Source organism: Pelodiscus sinensis, chromosome 4 (genome assembly GCF_052426305.1).
Source record: "Pelodiscus sinensis isolate ZL-2025 chromosome 4, ASM5242630v1, whole genome shotgun sequence".
NCBI lineage: Eukaryota > Metazoa > Chordata > Testudines > Trionychidae > Pelodiscus > Pelodiscus sinensis.
In genome coordinates, this window is record NC_143055.1 from 21,951,344 (window position 1) to 21,968,491 (window position 17,148).

The 17,148-nt window shown below is 39.8% G+C and overlaps 1 protein-coding gene across 4 annotated transcripts in view; it reads left to right on the forward strand.

Annotated features, from left to right (window-relative positions):
- Window positions 1-17,148, forward strand: part of ACOX3 (acyl-CoA oxidase 3, pristanoyl) — a 63,379-nt gene that overhangs the window by 24,508 nt on the left and 21,723 nt on the right. For 3 of the 4 annotated variants that reach the window (XM_075930812.2, XM_006128241.5, XM_075930815.2), the window contains 6 exons: window positions 9,583-9,679; window positions 9,957-10,139; window positions 11,338-11,460; window positions 12,511-12,631; window positions 14,813-14,935; window positions 15,759-15,872. In XM_075930812.2, the coding sequence (XP_075786927.2) occupies window positions 9,583-9,679; window positions 9,957-10,139; window positions 11,338-11,460; window positions 12,511-12,631; window positions 14,813-14,935; window positions 15,759-15,872 (761 nt within the window). The remainder of the gene's footprint in view (window positions 1-9,582; window positions 9,680-9,956; window positions 10,140-11,337; window positions 11,461-12,510; window positions 12,632-14,812; window positions 14,936-15,758; window positions 15,873-17,148) is intronic. The other variant, XM_089777788.1, reaches the window with a different exon arrangement.

Here is a 17,148-nt window from a genome sequence, read left to right on the forward strand (position 1 = left end):
GTCACAAGTTCCGCCTGTGCACTCAGAGGCACATGAATCCCCAGAGGGAGTTGGGAGGATGTGACCTGGCCTTCCCATACCAGTGAGCATAGCAGGCAGTCTGTAGTACTCAAGTGATGTAGGTGCATGCTGTGCACTCCTTGATATACCAGGTTACATGAGGAAAGAGTCCTCCCTGAGGCATAAACTCTCCCTGACTCCCCTTAAGGCTGGATAAGGTCTGGAGTGCGGGGAGAAATTACAGAAATTAACTGAGTGAAATTCTATGGCCTGTGGTAAGGAGGTCAGCCTAGATAATCATAATTGTTTCTTCTGGTTTTGAAAACTACAAATCAAGTGGGTTGCTCAGCTGAAGTTTGGTTTCCTGGTAATGTAGATCATAATGTTTTTATCATAGGTGGGATTTTTACAAGTACCTAAGGGCTGTTGGAGCACTAGTCTTATTGAAAGTCACCGAACAGACTATTTTCTGTCTAACAAACGCATATAGCGCCCTTCACTGTACACCTCTGAACACCTCACGACTTAGGGGCACATGGCTTTTGAAAACCTCTCACCAGGAGGCCAACTTTAGGCACTCATGTAAAAAATCCTGAGCTATTTTTAATCTCTTTTGTTTTCTTCCACGTACATAACATTTAGTGCATACAGATGCATTCTTTCCGCTCAGGTTTTTCATCTTTCTCCTTCAGTAACATAACACAGCCACCAGAGGGTGCAACTGCTACAGAGCCTCAGCCAGGCCTAAATGTTTGAAAAAAAGTATCTAGTTACTAACACTAGTTTGTGTGTTCCTTTGCTACATTCTGTACATGGGGATAGTTTAAAAAACAAACAAACAACTGGACTTGTGTCATAGATCCAGTCAGGTGCCCCATTTCTAGTCACCCACCAGGATGCTATGGGAAGAATCCAAACTTCTGAGTCCCTGGATGTGTTAAGCTGCCAGGACTTGAACAAAATTCACACTTTACCATCATCTTCTTGGGCTGCAGACCTGTCTGGCATGCCATCTGAGAACTGGAACCTGCTGTCCAGCTGCCTAGCCTGTAGGTGCAATGACGACCCCTCCCATACACTCCCATACTTAAACACACCTCTCTCAGAACTCCACCCCAAAAGGCATGAACCTCCCGGGTGACAATTTATCTCTCTCAGGAGGCACTGTGTTGGTTGTGAATCATTTAACACGGAGCCACATTTCACAAGTGTAACACATTATATCTTAGAGGGGTAGCCATGATAGTCTGTATCTGCAAAAACAATGAGGAGTCCCATGGCACTTTAGTCCTGGTCTACACTAGAGAGTTATTTCAAAATAATAATAAGTGGATCGTCCATACTACGAAGCCTATTATTTTGAAGTAACAGGCTAGTTATTTCAAAATCTGTACTCCTGTTTTCCTGGGGGAATGAACTTATTTAAAAATCGGGAGTTATTTTGCAATACGTTATTTTTAAATAATTCTGTACTGTAGACATGCCCTTGGAGACAGATTTATTAGGGCATAAGCTTTCATTGGAAAAACCTGTTTCATCAGATGAATTGGAGTGGAAGTTACAGAAGCAGGGGTGTATATATGAGGAAGAAGTTGTTTGTGTTAATGACACTAATCAAGTCAGCATGGAAGTGGGTCATTCACAGCATTTGGTATGGAGATGTGAATATCCAGAGAGGGGAAATTGCCTTTGTAGTGCGTTAACCAGCTGAGATCCTTATTCAGTCCTAAATTGGTAGTGTTGAATTTGTAAATTAATTCCAGTTCAGCTGTCTCCCTTTGTGATTGGGTTTAGAATTCTTTAGCGTAAGGGTGGCTACTTTCAAATCCATTACTGAATATCTAGGGCGGTTAAAGTGTTCCCCTACAGGGTTATGTGTGTTAGCATTCCTGATGTCTGATTAGTGTTCATTTATCCTCTGATGCAGAGACTGTCCAGTTTGGCCAATATACATGGCAGAGGGGCATTGCTGGCACTAAATGGCATTTATCACATTAGTGGATGTGCAGGTGGTTGAGCCCCTCATGGTGGAGGCAGGAGCTACTTCTGTAATTTCCACTCCCAATTCATTTGATGAAGTAGTTTTTTCCCATAAAAGCTTATGCCCCAATAAATCTGTTAGTTTTTAAGGTACCACAGGACTCAACATTGTTTTTACATTATTTCTTGTTCACTTACCTGTATAACTCACAGGACAGCTCAGAGCATATAAGCATACATCCTAAACCCAGTGTCCCTTGCTAGCTTACCCTGTGCTTAGGGAATCTGCTGCCTCATGCAGCCTCTACGTGCTCCTCTTCAACCAGAGACAAAATGACCAAACAGCTGAGGTAGGCCAACTCCTCTCCCTGTTTATAACTTCTTTGTCAGGTGATTTCCTTACCTGAGCAAAAACCTCTTCCAGGTGATTTTGGGACTAAGGCCACCTCTCCTCTGCTAAACCAGCTCTGCAGTTGGAAGCCTGTCTGTTGTTCAGAGCTGTGACATTTCAGTGGCCAAACATTTTAACTCAGCAACCTTCTTTTGTTGCTTTTTTGCCAACAGCCTTTAGAATTTCAGCCCAACAGGAAGTTGCAAAAGGAAGGCAAAAGTCAGCAGCTACAAAATGGAGTTTGCAGCTATGTCAAGATACATAGAGATCATAATATTACGCAGAATTCATAACCTCTGTGGACAAATCCCCAAATTGACACAGCTTGTGGACTTTTTTTTTTTTTTTTGCTTCTCTCTAACATATAAAAAGGTGTAAAAGGAGGGAATTGGGTTGGAAGAATAGGGCAGTGTGCATTTCTTTTTATTCTGCTGGTTTTTTCAAGTTGGAAATTTAGCTTTTGTCTGCCTGGAAGGCTCTACGGTAGTGGTGGGCTACCTGCGGCCCATTGTGGCTTGCAAGACATTTTGTTTACCATTGCACATGGGCAGGGTTGCCAGATTTTACGGGTTTCTGTCTATTTCATTTTTCCCTCCTAATATTACTAAAGCGACACACCTAAAGCAAGGGAACGTGAAGTAAGGTGCATGCTGGTTGCACACATTGACTGTGAGAGCTGAGCACTCCCTTTGCATCCCGTCAAAGCACTTGTATGGTTCAATTGGCATATACCACAAATTCTAGGTAAGCAAGCACAGTTAGTAAAATTACCCTGTCCCAGGCAACTGTCTTGGTTATGCCAATCTTGTGGCCCTCTGAGATGAATGAGAGGCACTCATGCAGCCTACTCACTAGCTCAAGTTGCCCATCACTGATCTATGGGTTTTTCTACAGTAGCAAAATTGGCCATTTGTGAAAATATATATCAGTCAATGATTGCAACTAAATCCAGTTTAAGTTGAGTTGCAGCCAAGGGCAAATCGTGTTTAGCACCCATTCATAAACTTACAGGTTTCATTGATGTGTTTGGTTTTGATTGGGAGGAGAAGGTTGTCACCATCTATTTAATTTCAGTGACAGACTAAAACTTTGGAAAAATAAAGTTTGTTAATGAGTCAACATCCACACCCCTTCACTGAGGTGTGCGGTCTCACCAGACACAACAAGAGATATTCAGGAGGTTCTCTAGAAAAATCATGGTAGGGCAGACTCAATATTTCCAGTATTTTCCAAGATAAAAAAAGCAATTGAAGGAGGATAAGGCACCATTTCTTGCTTTTTGCCTGGTGAGTGTGTTTTACAGCTCCCTTTTAGGAATCTGTTACATCCCCAGTTAGGGAAACTTTGCTCTTCCATTCAAGTTGTAGCAGCTCATTCTTTTCGTTTTGGAGGTCGCCTGTTCAATTCCCAGTGTATTGGCCAAGATGGTGGATGTCACACAAGCTCACATCCTTTGTAGGTCCCTTTTCAATATATTATTACTCATTTATTAGGTGTACTGTGGTAACCCCTAGGAGTCCAGTCATGGACTAAGACCATACTGCGCCAGGCACTGCACAAACACAGACCCTCCTCCCCCCCAAAAAAAGCTTAGGATCTAAATCCTGAGATGGCAAACTATATGGCTGTGTCTACATTGGCATCCCTTTCCGGAAAAGGGCTGCTAATGAGACACTTCGGAATTGCAAATCCGCGGGGGATTTAAATATCCCCTGCGGCATTTGCATTTACATGGCTGCCGCTTTTTTCATTCCTTCCCCTCCCTCCATCTCCCTTCTTCATTTCTTCACCCTCCACTCACTTTGACACATCTGAAATTAAGGCCCCAGCCCTGCAGTGAATTCCACACAGCCTCATTCCGTACAAAGTCTCTTCGGAACTAGTGTGGCTGGCTCTCTGCAGCTGCAGGGGTCCACCCACAGAGTGCTCAGTGCAGGATTGGGCCTTAATGCAAGCCCCTTAGGACAGGTGTTCTTTGTCTTTATGTCACTTCAGTGAAGTGCCTGGCACAGTTATAGATGCCACAAAATGAGAGGGGTGTCTTAACATAGCTACTGTTAGAAATACAAGCTACTACTTTTGACTGGGCCAATATGGCCTAAAATTCTGATTTAATTTTTTTTCCCAGCTTCCCAGAACCCTTCTCTTCAACCTCATCCCTCTCTGAACTTCCAGAATCTAAATTGTGTGACTGGTCTTTGTCCTTCTGCAAGTTTTTCACCATCTATGTCCCTATTTGACCTAGGTCTACTCTGCCTCTAATACTACTTGATCATTGTGCCCTGTAATCATCCTGTGATCACTTGATCCCCAGTCTTCCGATCCCATCCTCCTGATGGCTGCTAGGATAATTTAAGGAATTGTCACTTCATCATTCCCACGATAGTCAAAAGCAGAAGTTGGGCCATCAAAAGACATCTGAGATGGTTTGAAATTCCCCAAAAGTTGTGTTGCCATCTGCACCGCAAGTAACAGCTTCTTACTTCAGTATTGGCAGAGGGAGCAGGCTATTTTTCCAGCTGCTCACTTTTATCAGTGTTACTGTGCTCCAGATTACTGACTATAGCATGATTTAAGGGAAGGGAGATTAACTTTGCTTGAAACATTTTCTGCACCACTGGCCAGAGCCCTGACAGGGAGGCTGCCATGGGTTTGTGATTTCACCCATTATAACTGATCCATGCAGGAATATGTGTAGCCCAGTTATGCATCAGTAATGACTGGAGGTGGAAAACCTCAGAGTTCTAGATTTTATGCACTTCCTGTGTATATTATTTGTAAAATATTGTATTTGGGGTACTGATTAGCAGTGCAGAAGCACGGGGACACTATTAATCCTAGATTCCGGAGGCTGTTATGGGGATGTTACTGCCTTTCACAAACAGGATTGCACATGCAAGAATGCAGTGATAGTGGCTGCTGAATGGCGATAAGTGAAAGAAGTTTGGAGAGCAGTAAATTGATTACTTTGTCAGGATGCTGTCCAACTATTAACACAGCAAAAAGTAAGGCACAATTTTTTAACAGTAAGTGATTAATCCATGCACCAAACTACTAAGGCTAGTGGTGGAAATCTAAAGCAACATGGGATGCCTTCCTGTAAGAGCTGTATGAGCTCACTATGGCAGATAATGGGTTAAGAATCGATGGCCTGTTGTGTTACAGGAAGTCAGACTCAATCTACTGGTCCCATCTGGTCATAACATTTATAAATTTGTGAACTTACGCAGGGCCGAGAGCACACAATTGGAGGCAGACCCAGATGGAATTATCCCAACAGTTTATATTTACAAATAAGAGCCATCTGTCAGAACACAAAATGAGTAGAGCTCCAATCACACCGGCGACTATTTAATGGAGGCCCTAGGAAAGGTGTATTCCCGTGTCTCCCCTACATGTACCTTGCCTATTGCATAGGCTCTTGTGTGCTTGACATTCTCCTGACTGTACAGTTACACAATTAAGAGCCATTTATGTTGTAGCTCTTCTATTCGTTTCAATTGATTTTCTCCTCCACTTGTTGATAGATCTGGTCTGTGTCTATTTATTATATTTTCTTTGAGAATAACGATCCAAAATATGGTTTATAACTTATTAAAATAAAAACATGTATTTGTAATATGTTCTGACATCACCTTCCAATTGGTGTGTATGTAGTTAACTATAAAAATAAGCTATTAAAATAATAAAAGTTCTTGGAGAATGACTGTTGTTTCATAAAGCCATCCAGATCCACAATCCTATATGCTTCTGCTTTTATTTTCATCATGGTCTTCATAAACAGTAAATCTCACATCTATACTCACAGTAGTTGTCAGTAGATTTGTAACTTGTCTTTCTGCCCACTTATTTAAACTTTTTAAAGGTTTTACCATTTTCTATATGGATTTATTTAGATATTAACTAAGAAAAAAGCAGCAAATATGTTTGTAACCCATAAGCTGCAATACCAAGAAGTTCAGTACTGTTAAGTGACCGTAATTTAATTTTCTGGTTCACTCATTATAAGAAATGTGATAGTATGGATTTTTTCCATCAAGATCATTCTGGATAATCTTTTACGCAGTGTAGAGATGATCAAACAATACTCTGTATGTCTGGTTTTTTGGTTTTATAGCTGGCCTATTAAGAACACTCACTACAACAATAAAGTGATTTATTTTGTTAATTCTTTTCTTCCTCAGAATTAACAGGTGGGAATATTTGGGTCACTTGTATAGCTATTTATATGAGAATTATATCTTCAGTATTGTATTATAAAAGAGACTCGCTGGCCTTGAAATTGTGTATTAAAGGCTCCAAATAGTCACATGAATAGCTGTCCACAAGTGTATAGTTTTACTGAAATAAATGGAGCTATTCACATAAGTGAAATTATTAGCATGCATAGATATTTGCAGAATTGTACCTAATATACTATGTTTAATTAAGCACAAATCGGATTGGGTCTGTTACTAAACTTTTAATATTGAGGCTTGATTTAAAAAGGGTCATGTGACTGAATGCATATCGGGCTTCCTATTAAGCACATGGAATTATCCTTGGCTTCCTACATAGTTTGAGTTAGTATTTTTTTACCATTATTTTTTAAAGCATTTGCTGCCTTGGGGCATCACTTTCTAGGCAGTTGTTGCTGCCTGTAGTCCCTACTCCTACCTCTCCAGAGGTAAAGATGTAGGAAGCAACTCTTAGCCAGCAGCAAAACTTCCTTCTAGAATCAACAACAAATAGAGAACAGACTGTGACCTTTTGTGACAGACTGAGAGGTTTTTTGCTTACCATGATCCCCTTCTTTTTTAGGGAGAGAGAGAGAACTGGACTGAATGAGTCCATCCCTGACATTGTCTCAACTATCTCAGATGATTTTATTTATGTTTTGCCAACTCCCTGCCCACCTGTGTGGCTGGAAACTAGCTGTTGCCCTCTAGAATCTACCCTGCCTCTTATGCTTGCATAAAGAATGTGGGTACCCCACATAGGGAAGTAAGAGGTATTAAGAACCTCTGTTTACAACGCAGGTTACAGTCTTCTCCAGGGAAATTGCTACGGAGGTAGCTGTCATTCACTTCAACTGGACAGCTCCCAGTAGTAAGCACTACAACCCCTCAGTAAATACTTACAAGAGGAGACCTTAGTATCACAGGAATGCTCAGTTGTAACTAGTGTATACACTTCGTAGCTAACAGATATTAAGAGGGGACAGGCTGTTGGAATTTTTTTAGCTTGAGGCTGGGGAGAGTGAAGGGTTGCATATAACCAAAATGTCCTTTCTCTTTAAAAAAAATATTTTTATAGAAGATCCCAAAACAGATTTCTGTAAATATTGTGCTAGACTCCAGCACTCTTAAGTTTATTGAGTAGTACCATACTCTATGAGTAGGCCCACGAAACTCAGTGGGTCTGTATGCAGAGTAAGGGTTGCAAGAATCTGATGCTCAGTTTCACTGCAGATTTCAACCATTTGTGTGAGTATATATCATTCGATCAAAAAATGTCCTGTGTTTATGAGGCAGAATAAATACAGTATGCAGATATGTTTCCGTGGAAACTACTCATATTTCTAAAGTACATGGAGCATTGTAAAGCTTATATAATTTATTGATGTGAAAGACCTGGCTCTCTTGCACACTATTAAATATATTTGCCTGTATTGGCAAGCATAAGGAATTCGCTTTGATTATTACCACAGATTTTCAAGCAATGTTAGATGCTGGGATACTCAGAAATGGAGCTGATGTGATGGTACCATGCCAGTCTTTAGTGTCCATTTGGCTGAAATACTAGTACACCATTTTCTGAAAATATGTGTACGCAGGACATTCTGCCTGTTAATGCAGCTTCTAACAACATTACTTGTTGGGTGCCACAACTTAAGAAAAGGTTTTCCTGCTTATTTCTTTTTAAGATGCTACATCACGTTAGTGAGCAAAAATCATAGCTGGAGCTTCTGTACAAATAATGCCTTTTCCCTGTTCCCTTTCACTGTGTTGATTCTACATGGTTCTTGTTGATATTTGATCAAATTCAGAGCCATGTTGTACTAAGGATTGTACAAACACATAATAATAGACCAATCCTGCCCCAAAGAATGTACAACTCACAAGCAGGTTCTGATTTCCGTATTTATATTGAACAGTACTTTACATCGCCAGTGAGCCATTCAGGTCAATGTTTTTATTTGTGGAGTAACAAATGATTTGGCATGAATATGAGTATAAGAATCTGACTCAAAATAAAGCAGACAAAGTCTTCATGGGAAACTGAGGCTCAGAATGGGAAAGAGAGAAACAAAGGCACAGAGTGACATAGCTTGCATAAGTCCATGTCTAGTGTCTTAACCATAAGACCGTCCTTCCTCTCATTGCTCTTCTTTCTGCAAAATCTCTTTTAAGGACAATCATGTTATTGTTGGCTGGAATGACTCATCAGAAAGAAAATGCAGGCGCAGTCAGTGAGGGTCTTTCCTGGAGGCATCGTATTTATTTCGAAAAACAAAACAAATTTAGCATATGATAAAAAAAAAAGAGTAAACTTACATCAAGATCTATATTCTCACTGAAGTGCATGAGGTCTTCATTCAGTCACTAATTTATTATGGTAGTCCGTGCATATTAGGGATGTAAGTGAGTAGTTGATTAGTTGACTAACTGATAAGCCTAATCTAGATGACTACTCACATCCACCTCCCCTCCCTCCTGGCTGCCTCTGTATCAGAGGCAGCAACGAGGGGGGAAGCAGTGGACAGAGTCTGCTGCCAGAGCAGCCCCCCCTGCTCGCTCCCTCCCCCCAGACCCAGCAGCCTCTGTCCGCAGAGAGCTCGGGCCCCCACAGACAGAGGCTGCTGCTACCCCACACAGCTGCATCTGTATCAGAGGTAGCAGTGTGGGGCAGCAGGCAGCTGTTCTGCATAAGGAGCTGGTTTTTAAACTGGTTCCTCTCTCAGACTGGTTCCCGCCTGGCACCCCACACTGCTGCCTCTGATACAGAGGCAGCAGCACAGGGTGGCAGGGGGCTCTGCAGGAGTGGGGCCAGACTGCTCTGGCTGTCAGCCCCACCTGCGGGACTATAGATTAGGAGACTAACCACTAAGAATTCATGTAGTTAGTTAACTGTCTATTACCCGATAGCTAACATTCTTAGTGCATATACCCCAAGCATGTGATGCATCTTCCTATTTTATTATTAATATATTTGTATATTTACTTGAACAGATTTGCTATGTTTCACAATGTCAGGATACCTAAAGAAAATATCTTGAACAGAACAGGAGATGTCACAGCAGAGGGGGTGTACGTTAGTTCATTTAAGGTATGAAATTAACTGTCTGTGCAATGAAACCAATTTATCAAATATACTACAAAGAACTTGTTTGTATTTTTTTCACATCTATTAATTGCTTCCTTACAGTTTCAGAACTGAATGAGGTTTTAGCCATGCATGTGTCATTAAAGTCCATGCTCACACCATGAGTGAGCCTTGAAAGTGTAATGTTTGACATAAATACTAGGATTCTGCTATTGCAGGAAGTGCAGTTATGAAGCTGTGGAATGAACCTGCCCATTTAGTGTGTCTTTTATTCCCTCAGGATCTCAAGCAACGGTTTGGTGCTTCTCTTGGGGCTTTGTCCAGTGGTAGAGTTATGATCATAGGCATGTCTGTGGTTAATTTAAAGCTTGCCTTATCAATAGCCATTCGCTTCTCAGCCACACGCCGTCAGTTTGGACCAACAGATGAAGAAGAAATACCAGTCCTGGAATACCAAATGCAGGTATAAACTAAATCTGTAAAATGGCATTTAATTCAAATTTATGGAATGTATTCAAATATAAAGCCAGATCCTCAGCTGCTATAAATCAGCATAGCTGCACTGCAGGCTTAACCTATATACGTTATTTAATAAACAAGAAGTACATTATTTATATAACACCTGTGCATCTTTTGATTATATTTATCTTTCTCACCTTTTGATTTGGCTTCTCATCTTCAATTGCAAGCTTTTTGAGGTAGGACGTTTGTGTGTAAACGTTGCCTACCACATTGTGGGTATTAAAATGAATGATAAGAATGCCCTTTGCATTATCATTTGTTTTATCAGTATACAGTTCATGATCATGTTCACAGTTTTACCTTTTTTCGCTTTATTACCCTTTGAAAATATAGAAATAATTATGTGTATTGCTGTAGCCCAAGTCAGGAGTTGTACAAACATAGGATAAAAAAGTCTCTGGCTGCAAAGAATTACATTGAACTACTGTGCTGTTTTAATTTGATGTTTAGCAAAAATTTAAAAAAAACATGAACTTGGATAGTTTCACCAACAGTATTTCTGTGAAGAGGGCTCATTTTCTTTACTGATTTAAAGGCCAAACAGAGCTGTTGGGGATTTTTTAACAAAATATTGGAAAATGCCAATTTGTCAAAAAACTGTTCACAGGAGAGGGTTGATTTCAACAAATTTCTCAATCCAAAGAAATATAGAAGTTGCCAAAATTAATTTTGAAACATAACCCTCTCCCCCAGTTTTATTTTTCTGATTCAGAATGATTTGTCATTTTCAAATTTAAGCTAATTGTAGAAAAAAATCAAAACATTTAATTGTTTGTTTCAATTGACCTTTTTTAAAAAATTTATGCTAAGTTGACTTGTCTGGATTTGGGTTGGGATTTTTTATCTTTTTTTTAAATATCAGATTTTTGTGAAAAAGGAAAAGTGTCTCCTGTCTCACACTAGTTACACATGGAACATAACCACAAACAATATAGTGTGTAATTGGTTAGGGTAGGGAAGCACTTAATAAATTGAAATTATTGGGGGGGAAGCACTTAATAAATTGAAAATTGAAGTTAAAATATGGTAGTTTTCTATAAACTGAAAAAATATACCATAATGATTCTTAGTTTCCTTAGAAAACTCCTAATAATGCGTTATTCCAACCTTCCCTTAAGCAGATTTCATTTTTATTCCAGCAATGGCGCCTACTTCCCTATCTGGCAGCTACATATGCCTTAGACCATTTCGCCAAGTCTTTGTTCATGAACTTCATAGAATTTCACATAGGTCTTCTGATGAAGGATAAAAGTCCAAGACAAGTAAGATGTTTATAAATATCCATTTATTTGCATCTCAGGTTTTCAATGCAGCAGACTTCTGATTATTAAACCAGAGACTTATATACGCAAGTGGCTCAGAAACGGAGAGGGAGATGCTAGGGTTTAGGGCCAGGAAAGCAAATAATTTTTATAATTGGTTTATGTTCTGTTGATTTCTGTGGGATTTAAGTATATGTTCATGTGCTCTCCTGAACAGATGTTCTTCTTGAGTAGAGGCCTAAGTAATGACAGTCACTGCATCTTCATTGGTCTCTTACAATATGCATGACTTGGTTATACTTAACAATTAGTTCTAGTTTGTATTGTGACCTATAGGAGACCTTTCCCAGACCTGAAGAAGAGTTTTGTGTATGCTTAACAGCTTGTCTCCTTTACCAGCCAAAGTTGGTTCAGTGAAAGATATTACCTCATCCACCTGTGCATTGCCTTAATGAAGATTTAGGTTTGGTCAATTGAAATTGATGCTGCAAGAGACTTTCTGAAAAGATATCATTCTGGCTTATGAGAGTCAAGCTCAAGTTTGCAGTCCAGGTTAATACATTTGAAATAATTTAACTGCAAAATACTAACATTTATTAAATGTTGGATGAGAAAGCAGTACAATGAGTTTCTTGGTAATCTTTTTAAAGGAAATATTTTGGTATCTCTGCACCTATATAGGGCCTGACTCATGACTTGCATATGTGCAATATAATTTGTTTAAATTATCTTTATGTAAATAGAATTATTTTTGTAATAACTTATGGTAGTGTGTCACGGTCTGCATAGTGAATGTTTACCATTTCAGTCTCACTTAAATATTCAGGCTTTGTGCAGACCAAGTTAAATGTGTGAATTATGTGTCTCCTCCTGGCTCTTTAGTTCAGGAGGTTTTCATGCTTTTAGTACATAGGTCAATCTGTGGTCTTGGCCAAGGCTGTCGCAGTCACATGGATCAATTTCACCCTTAGTGTTTTGTGTTTACTCTTGAGCTTGTTTTGTTTTAAAAAAAAAAAATTATTTACCATTAGCTCATTTTTTTTTACAAAGGCAGAACTTGGACGTGAGATTCATGCCTTGTCTACTGGTGGTAAGCCACTAGCCTCCTGGACTGCCCAGGAAGCGGCCCAAGAGTGTCGAGAAGCTTGCGGAGGACATGGTTACCTGGCCAGTAAGTTACAAATTGCTGAATAGATACAAAGTCTCAGAGGGGTAGTCATGTCTGTCTGTAGCTTTAAAAACAGCAAGTCGTCTTTTGGTACCTTAGGGTATGTCTACACTACCCTCCTATTTCGAAATAGGAGGGTAATGTAGGCGTACCGCAATTGCAAATGAAGCCCGGGATTTTAATTTCCCGGGCTTCATTTGCATAAGCGGGGCGCCGCCATTTTTAAATCCCCGCTCGTTTGAACCCCGTGCCGCGTGGCTACGCGCGGCACGAACTAGGTAGTTCGAACTAGGCTTCCTAGTTCGAACTACCGTTACTCCTCATTCCACGAGGAGTAACGGTAGTTCGAACTAGGAAGCCTAGTTCGAACTACCTAGTTCGTGCCGCGTGTAGCCACGCGGCACGGGGTTCGAACGAGCGGGGATTTAAAAATGGCGGCGCCCCGCTTATGCAAATGAAGCCCGGGAAATTCAAATCCCGGGCTTCATTTGCAATTGCGGTATGCCTACATTACCCCACTAGTTCAAACTAGCGGGGTAGTGTAGACATACCCCTAGAGACTAACAAAAATACATATAGTATCATGAGCTTTCTCATCATCTGATAAAGTAAGTTTTGCCCATGAAAACTCATGATACCATATCTATTTTTGTTAGTCTTTCAGGTGCCACAGGACTACTTGTGAATAGATAGAGTCAGTAAACGATTGTTCATATTTCTCACAGTTTCTGCTAGGAACAGATGTGTGTGCCAGTGGCAGTAAGTTTTCAAAAGGACTTTGGCCTTTTTATAGATTGTGACGATACCTGAAGCTGTGGGGTTGTTATGCTCCTTTAACTCTCCAGCCCGGGTTGTCTCTTACAGATTTAACTACAGAATGATAGATTTGCAGTGATTATAAGTAGCAGACATAGAGATCAAATTTTGTTACATAAGAAATAGAATTTAGACTGAGTTTCTATTTTTAACTTTAATGGACTACATGCTACACTAGCACCTATTTCAGGAAAACTTGTGTCAATCAGGGTTGTGAAAAAAAATCCTCAGGAGCAACTCAAGCTTTGAACACTTAAGTGCTCATGTGCACAAGTGCTTTTTCGATGGGACACACTCTCACACCATCATAGCTACTGCTTCTCATCAAGCTGGCTTTTTTATATCGACAGAGGAACTCTTTCCTGTCAGCACAATGCAGCTACACAAGAACTCTTACAGCACCACGGCTATATCAGTACAGCTGTATGCTTTTTGTGTGTAGACATGGCCTCTGTGAGATCTGAATCAAATAGCTTTTCTCACCCTAATAGATGTTACCAGCAGCTCTCAGTTCTTAATTTGCAGGCTGGATTCCTTTCCCAGCAGGGCACCAGTCTCCCCACTTCACACTCTTCCAGATGCTCTCCCAGATACAGGAGAAGAGCTGCCAAGCGATGCTGTCACTGTCCCTTTCTTCCATCTGCTGGAAAGATACTTGCTGTGAGGTTTGCATTCGGGAGCTCTCATTGCATACCTGCCCTCTCTGAGAAGCCTCTGGAAGAGTGTATTGTTCTATCTAGCCTGTGACAGTTGTTCCTTTGTTGTTACTTGCTTCACAGCTTGTTTCAGTGACACACGCAGTGCAGTACTTCATAACTTCACATACAATGATAGCATATACAATTCAGCAGGATGTTAATATTCAACATTTTAATGTTAAATGATACCTCCCAAAGCATACTTTGTATAAAATATATCATGCTCTTATGATAGCCATGAATATGGGGTTTCCAGGGTGCTACTTGGATGTACAGTGTCTCACAAATCCAATTTGCACAGGCTGAATCTGCACCCACAAAATTAATTTCAGATGCAAAGCGGAATATTTACATGGACCATTAAGCAGTTAGAGCTGCAGCTATCCAGACTGCCTTTGAAGGTTGAGAAATACAGATGCAGATTTTGTACATGAAGCTTGCACTCTTAAAGTGGATGTCATGCTTTTGCCCCAGTATATTTAATTTTTTAAACAAAGAGTAACTTTTCAGGGACATCTTTTTGGTAAGAATAATTGTATTGTATTGGAAATTGACTCTAATATCTTTTTCTTATAGCCACAACATAATTGTTGCCAAGTTCTTTTGACCCATGTTTGTATAATGATTGAGTTATATTATGTATTAAAATTTGTGACTTTTCTTTTAAAAGTGAATCGTCTAGGTGACATTCGAAATGACAATGACCCAAACTGCACATATGAAGGAGACAATAATGTTCTGCTTCAGCAAACCAGCAACTATTTACTGGGCTGGGTGAATGCTAAACACCAAGGTCAGTGTGCAGCATTCTATCTTGTTCTGAACTAAGTAGTGATTGGTAACAACATTAGGAGGTAATTTAATACTAACAGTATGTATTTATATAATCATAATTTGTAGGACATAAATAACAGGCTAGGTATCTTCATAATGAAATGTATTGATCTCTATATATATATTTCTGTTATATCAGTCATCACAGTGTCTGGACCTTATGATAGCTAGTTGTTTGCATGTTTGTAAGCAGGTAGTTGTTGAAAAATTAATAATAAGTAATTTAGGATCTGATGCTGGGGACTCAAACTCCCAAATTCACTAGAAATCAATGGAAGCTATCTGCACAGAAAGTCTGTTATTTGGTCCTCAAAAAATAATCTAAAGGTTATCTATCTCTTCCATGCTTTTATGCATTAAATATTATCTGACCTGTTGTTAATTCCAATTGAACTGTGGTGCTAAGTGCTGAGAGTATAGGTGGCAGAATGTGTAGTCTAACTTAATAATTATAATTATAGCATTTTGTTGTTGTCTGGATACAAGATCACAGGACAAATTGCTGGCACAGATTCTGGCAAAGATCTTCCAGGTGTAGGAAACCCATTCATGGGTATTGAATCTACAGTCTTCACTCCAGTGGGAGCTAGTCAGGTCAGCCAATGAGCCAGGTCAGCACCTCAGCACTTATTCACCCTGGGTAGTAATAAACTTAATATTTTGGCTTAATATTTCTACACCTGGCCAATCAAGAAAGAGTAAACCTAGCCTCTAGGATAGTGTTTTACCTCAAAATAGTCCAACACTGACTTTGTAACAAAGCATTATCATTGGTATTCCAGATAAAGCTCCTATTGCATCCCCTCTTGGATCAGTAAACTTTTTGGAAGACTACAATCATATTCTTGGCCAGAAATTCACAGCCTCTAGCATTGAAGATTGCATGGACTCCTCAGGTAGCCCTTTTCTGTTTTCTCAGTAAAAGTAGCTAGATTTATTGTCCCACTCCCAGCTGATTTTTCTTCTCTTTCTCTGCTCTGCATTTTTTCCATCATCTTTTGTAAACAACCAGCTTACCTAGAAGCCTTAGGAATTTTAGCCAAGCTTCCAAACTCACAGTATTCAAGTGAGCTCAGACTAAGGCACATCTTTTTAGACCAGGGGTGGGGAACGTCGGGCCTTTTCCTTCTCAGTCAGAGACTTTTCACCTTGCTTCTCACTTGTGTGCGGCCCCCAACTAATTTTTCTATGGGTCAATGGCCCCCTACCCAAAAGAGGTTCCCCACCCCTGTTTTAGACACAACAGCCTGTATCTTGACAGAGTAAGACTAGATGACCCTTGCGGGGTCATTTAGTAATAGAATCATGATTCTATGATCCCTAAAAAACAATGTTTTTCCTCTGGTATTTATTATGGTATGTGTGGAGAGAGAGAACTCTCATTGCAAGAGAACTAGGGATGTTAAATTAAGTCAGATTAAAATGTTACTTAATTTGATCTGTTGGTGTTTTTATTGCTACTTTCACGCAACTCTTTAGATTTCCAAAGCAGCCACAGGTGCTGTGCATGTGACCTGGCTGACCATGAGAAGTACCATGTCCTTGCAGCCTGCTTTCTAGACAGAAAAAGGAGTCAGACTGAGCTGGTTTAAAATTTCCAAATTGTTGATGATTATTTGGCAGAAATATTTGCCATTTTCAGCCATGTATAGAGTTGGTATTTTTCAAAAAGTTAAAGATTCTATTAAAAATTTACAAAGTTTTCTGCAGTATGTATCCCGCTCTAGATCTGATAAGCTGACTGGCAACTGAAGTTTGAATGCTCACCTGAGCCAATGCTTTTTGCAGTTCAACTATCACTTCTTATATTATCCATCAAATTGCATTTTGCTATTTATTTATGTTTTTTGTGCGATGCACGTGGCAATTTATTAGGGACACAATTTTCATTTCTTAATATGTCTCATTGGCACAAAATGTGGAAACTGAATTCTAACATGGAATTTCTGGACAGAATGGTCTCATGCAATATTGGCTTGTGTGTATTCTTTGAGTAGAGTGTTATTCTTGTTCCTCTAAAGTTGTGTTTTATTGGTATTTGTCCTCTGCTATTGTATTGTTTTTAAGAGAGAGGCCATGTTTATACTACAGAGTTAAGACAACGTAAGTAATGTCAGTGAACATAAAATGCTGTAATTACCTTGCCTGTGTATGTTCATACAACATTCCTTA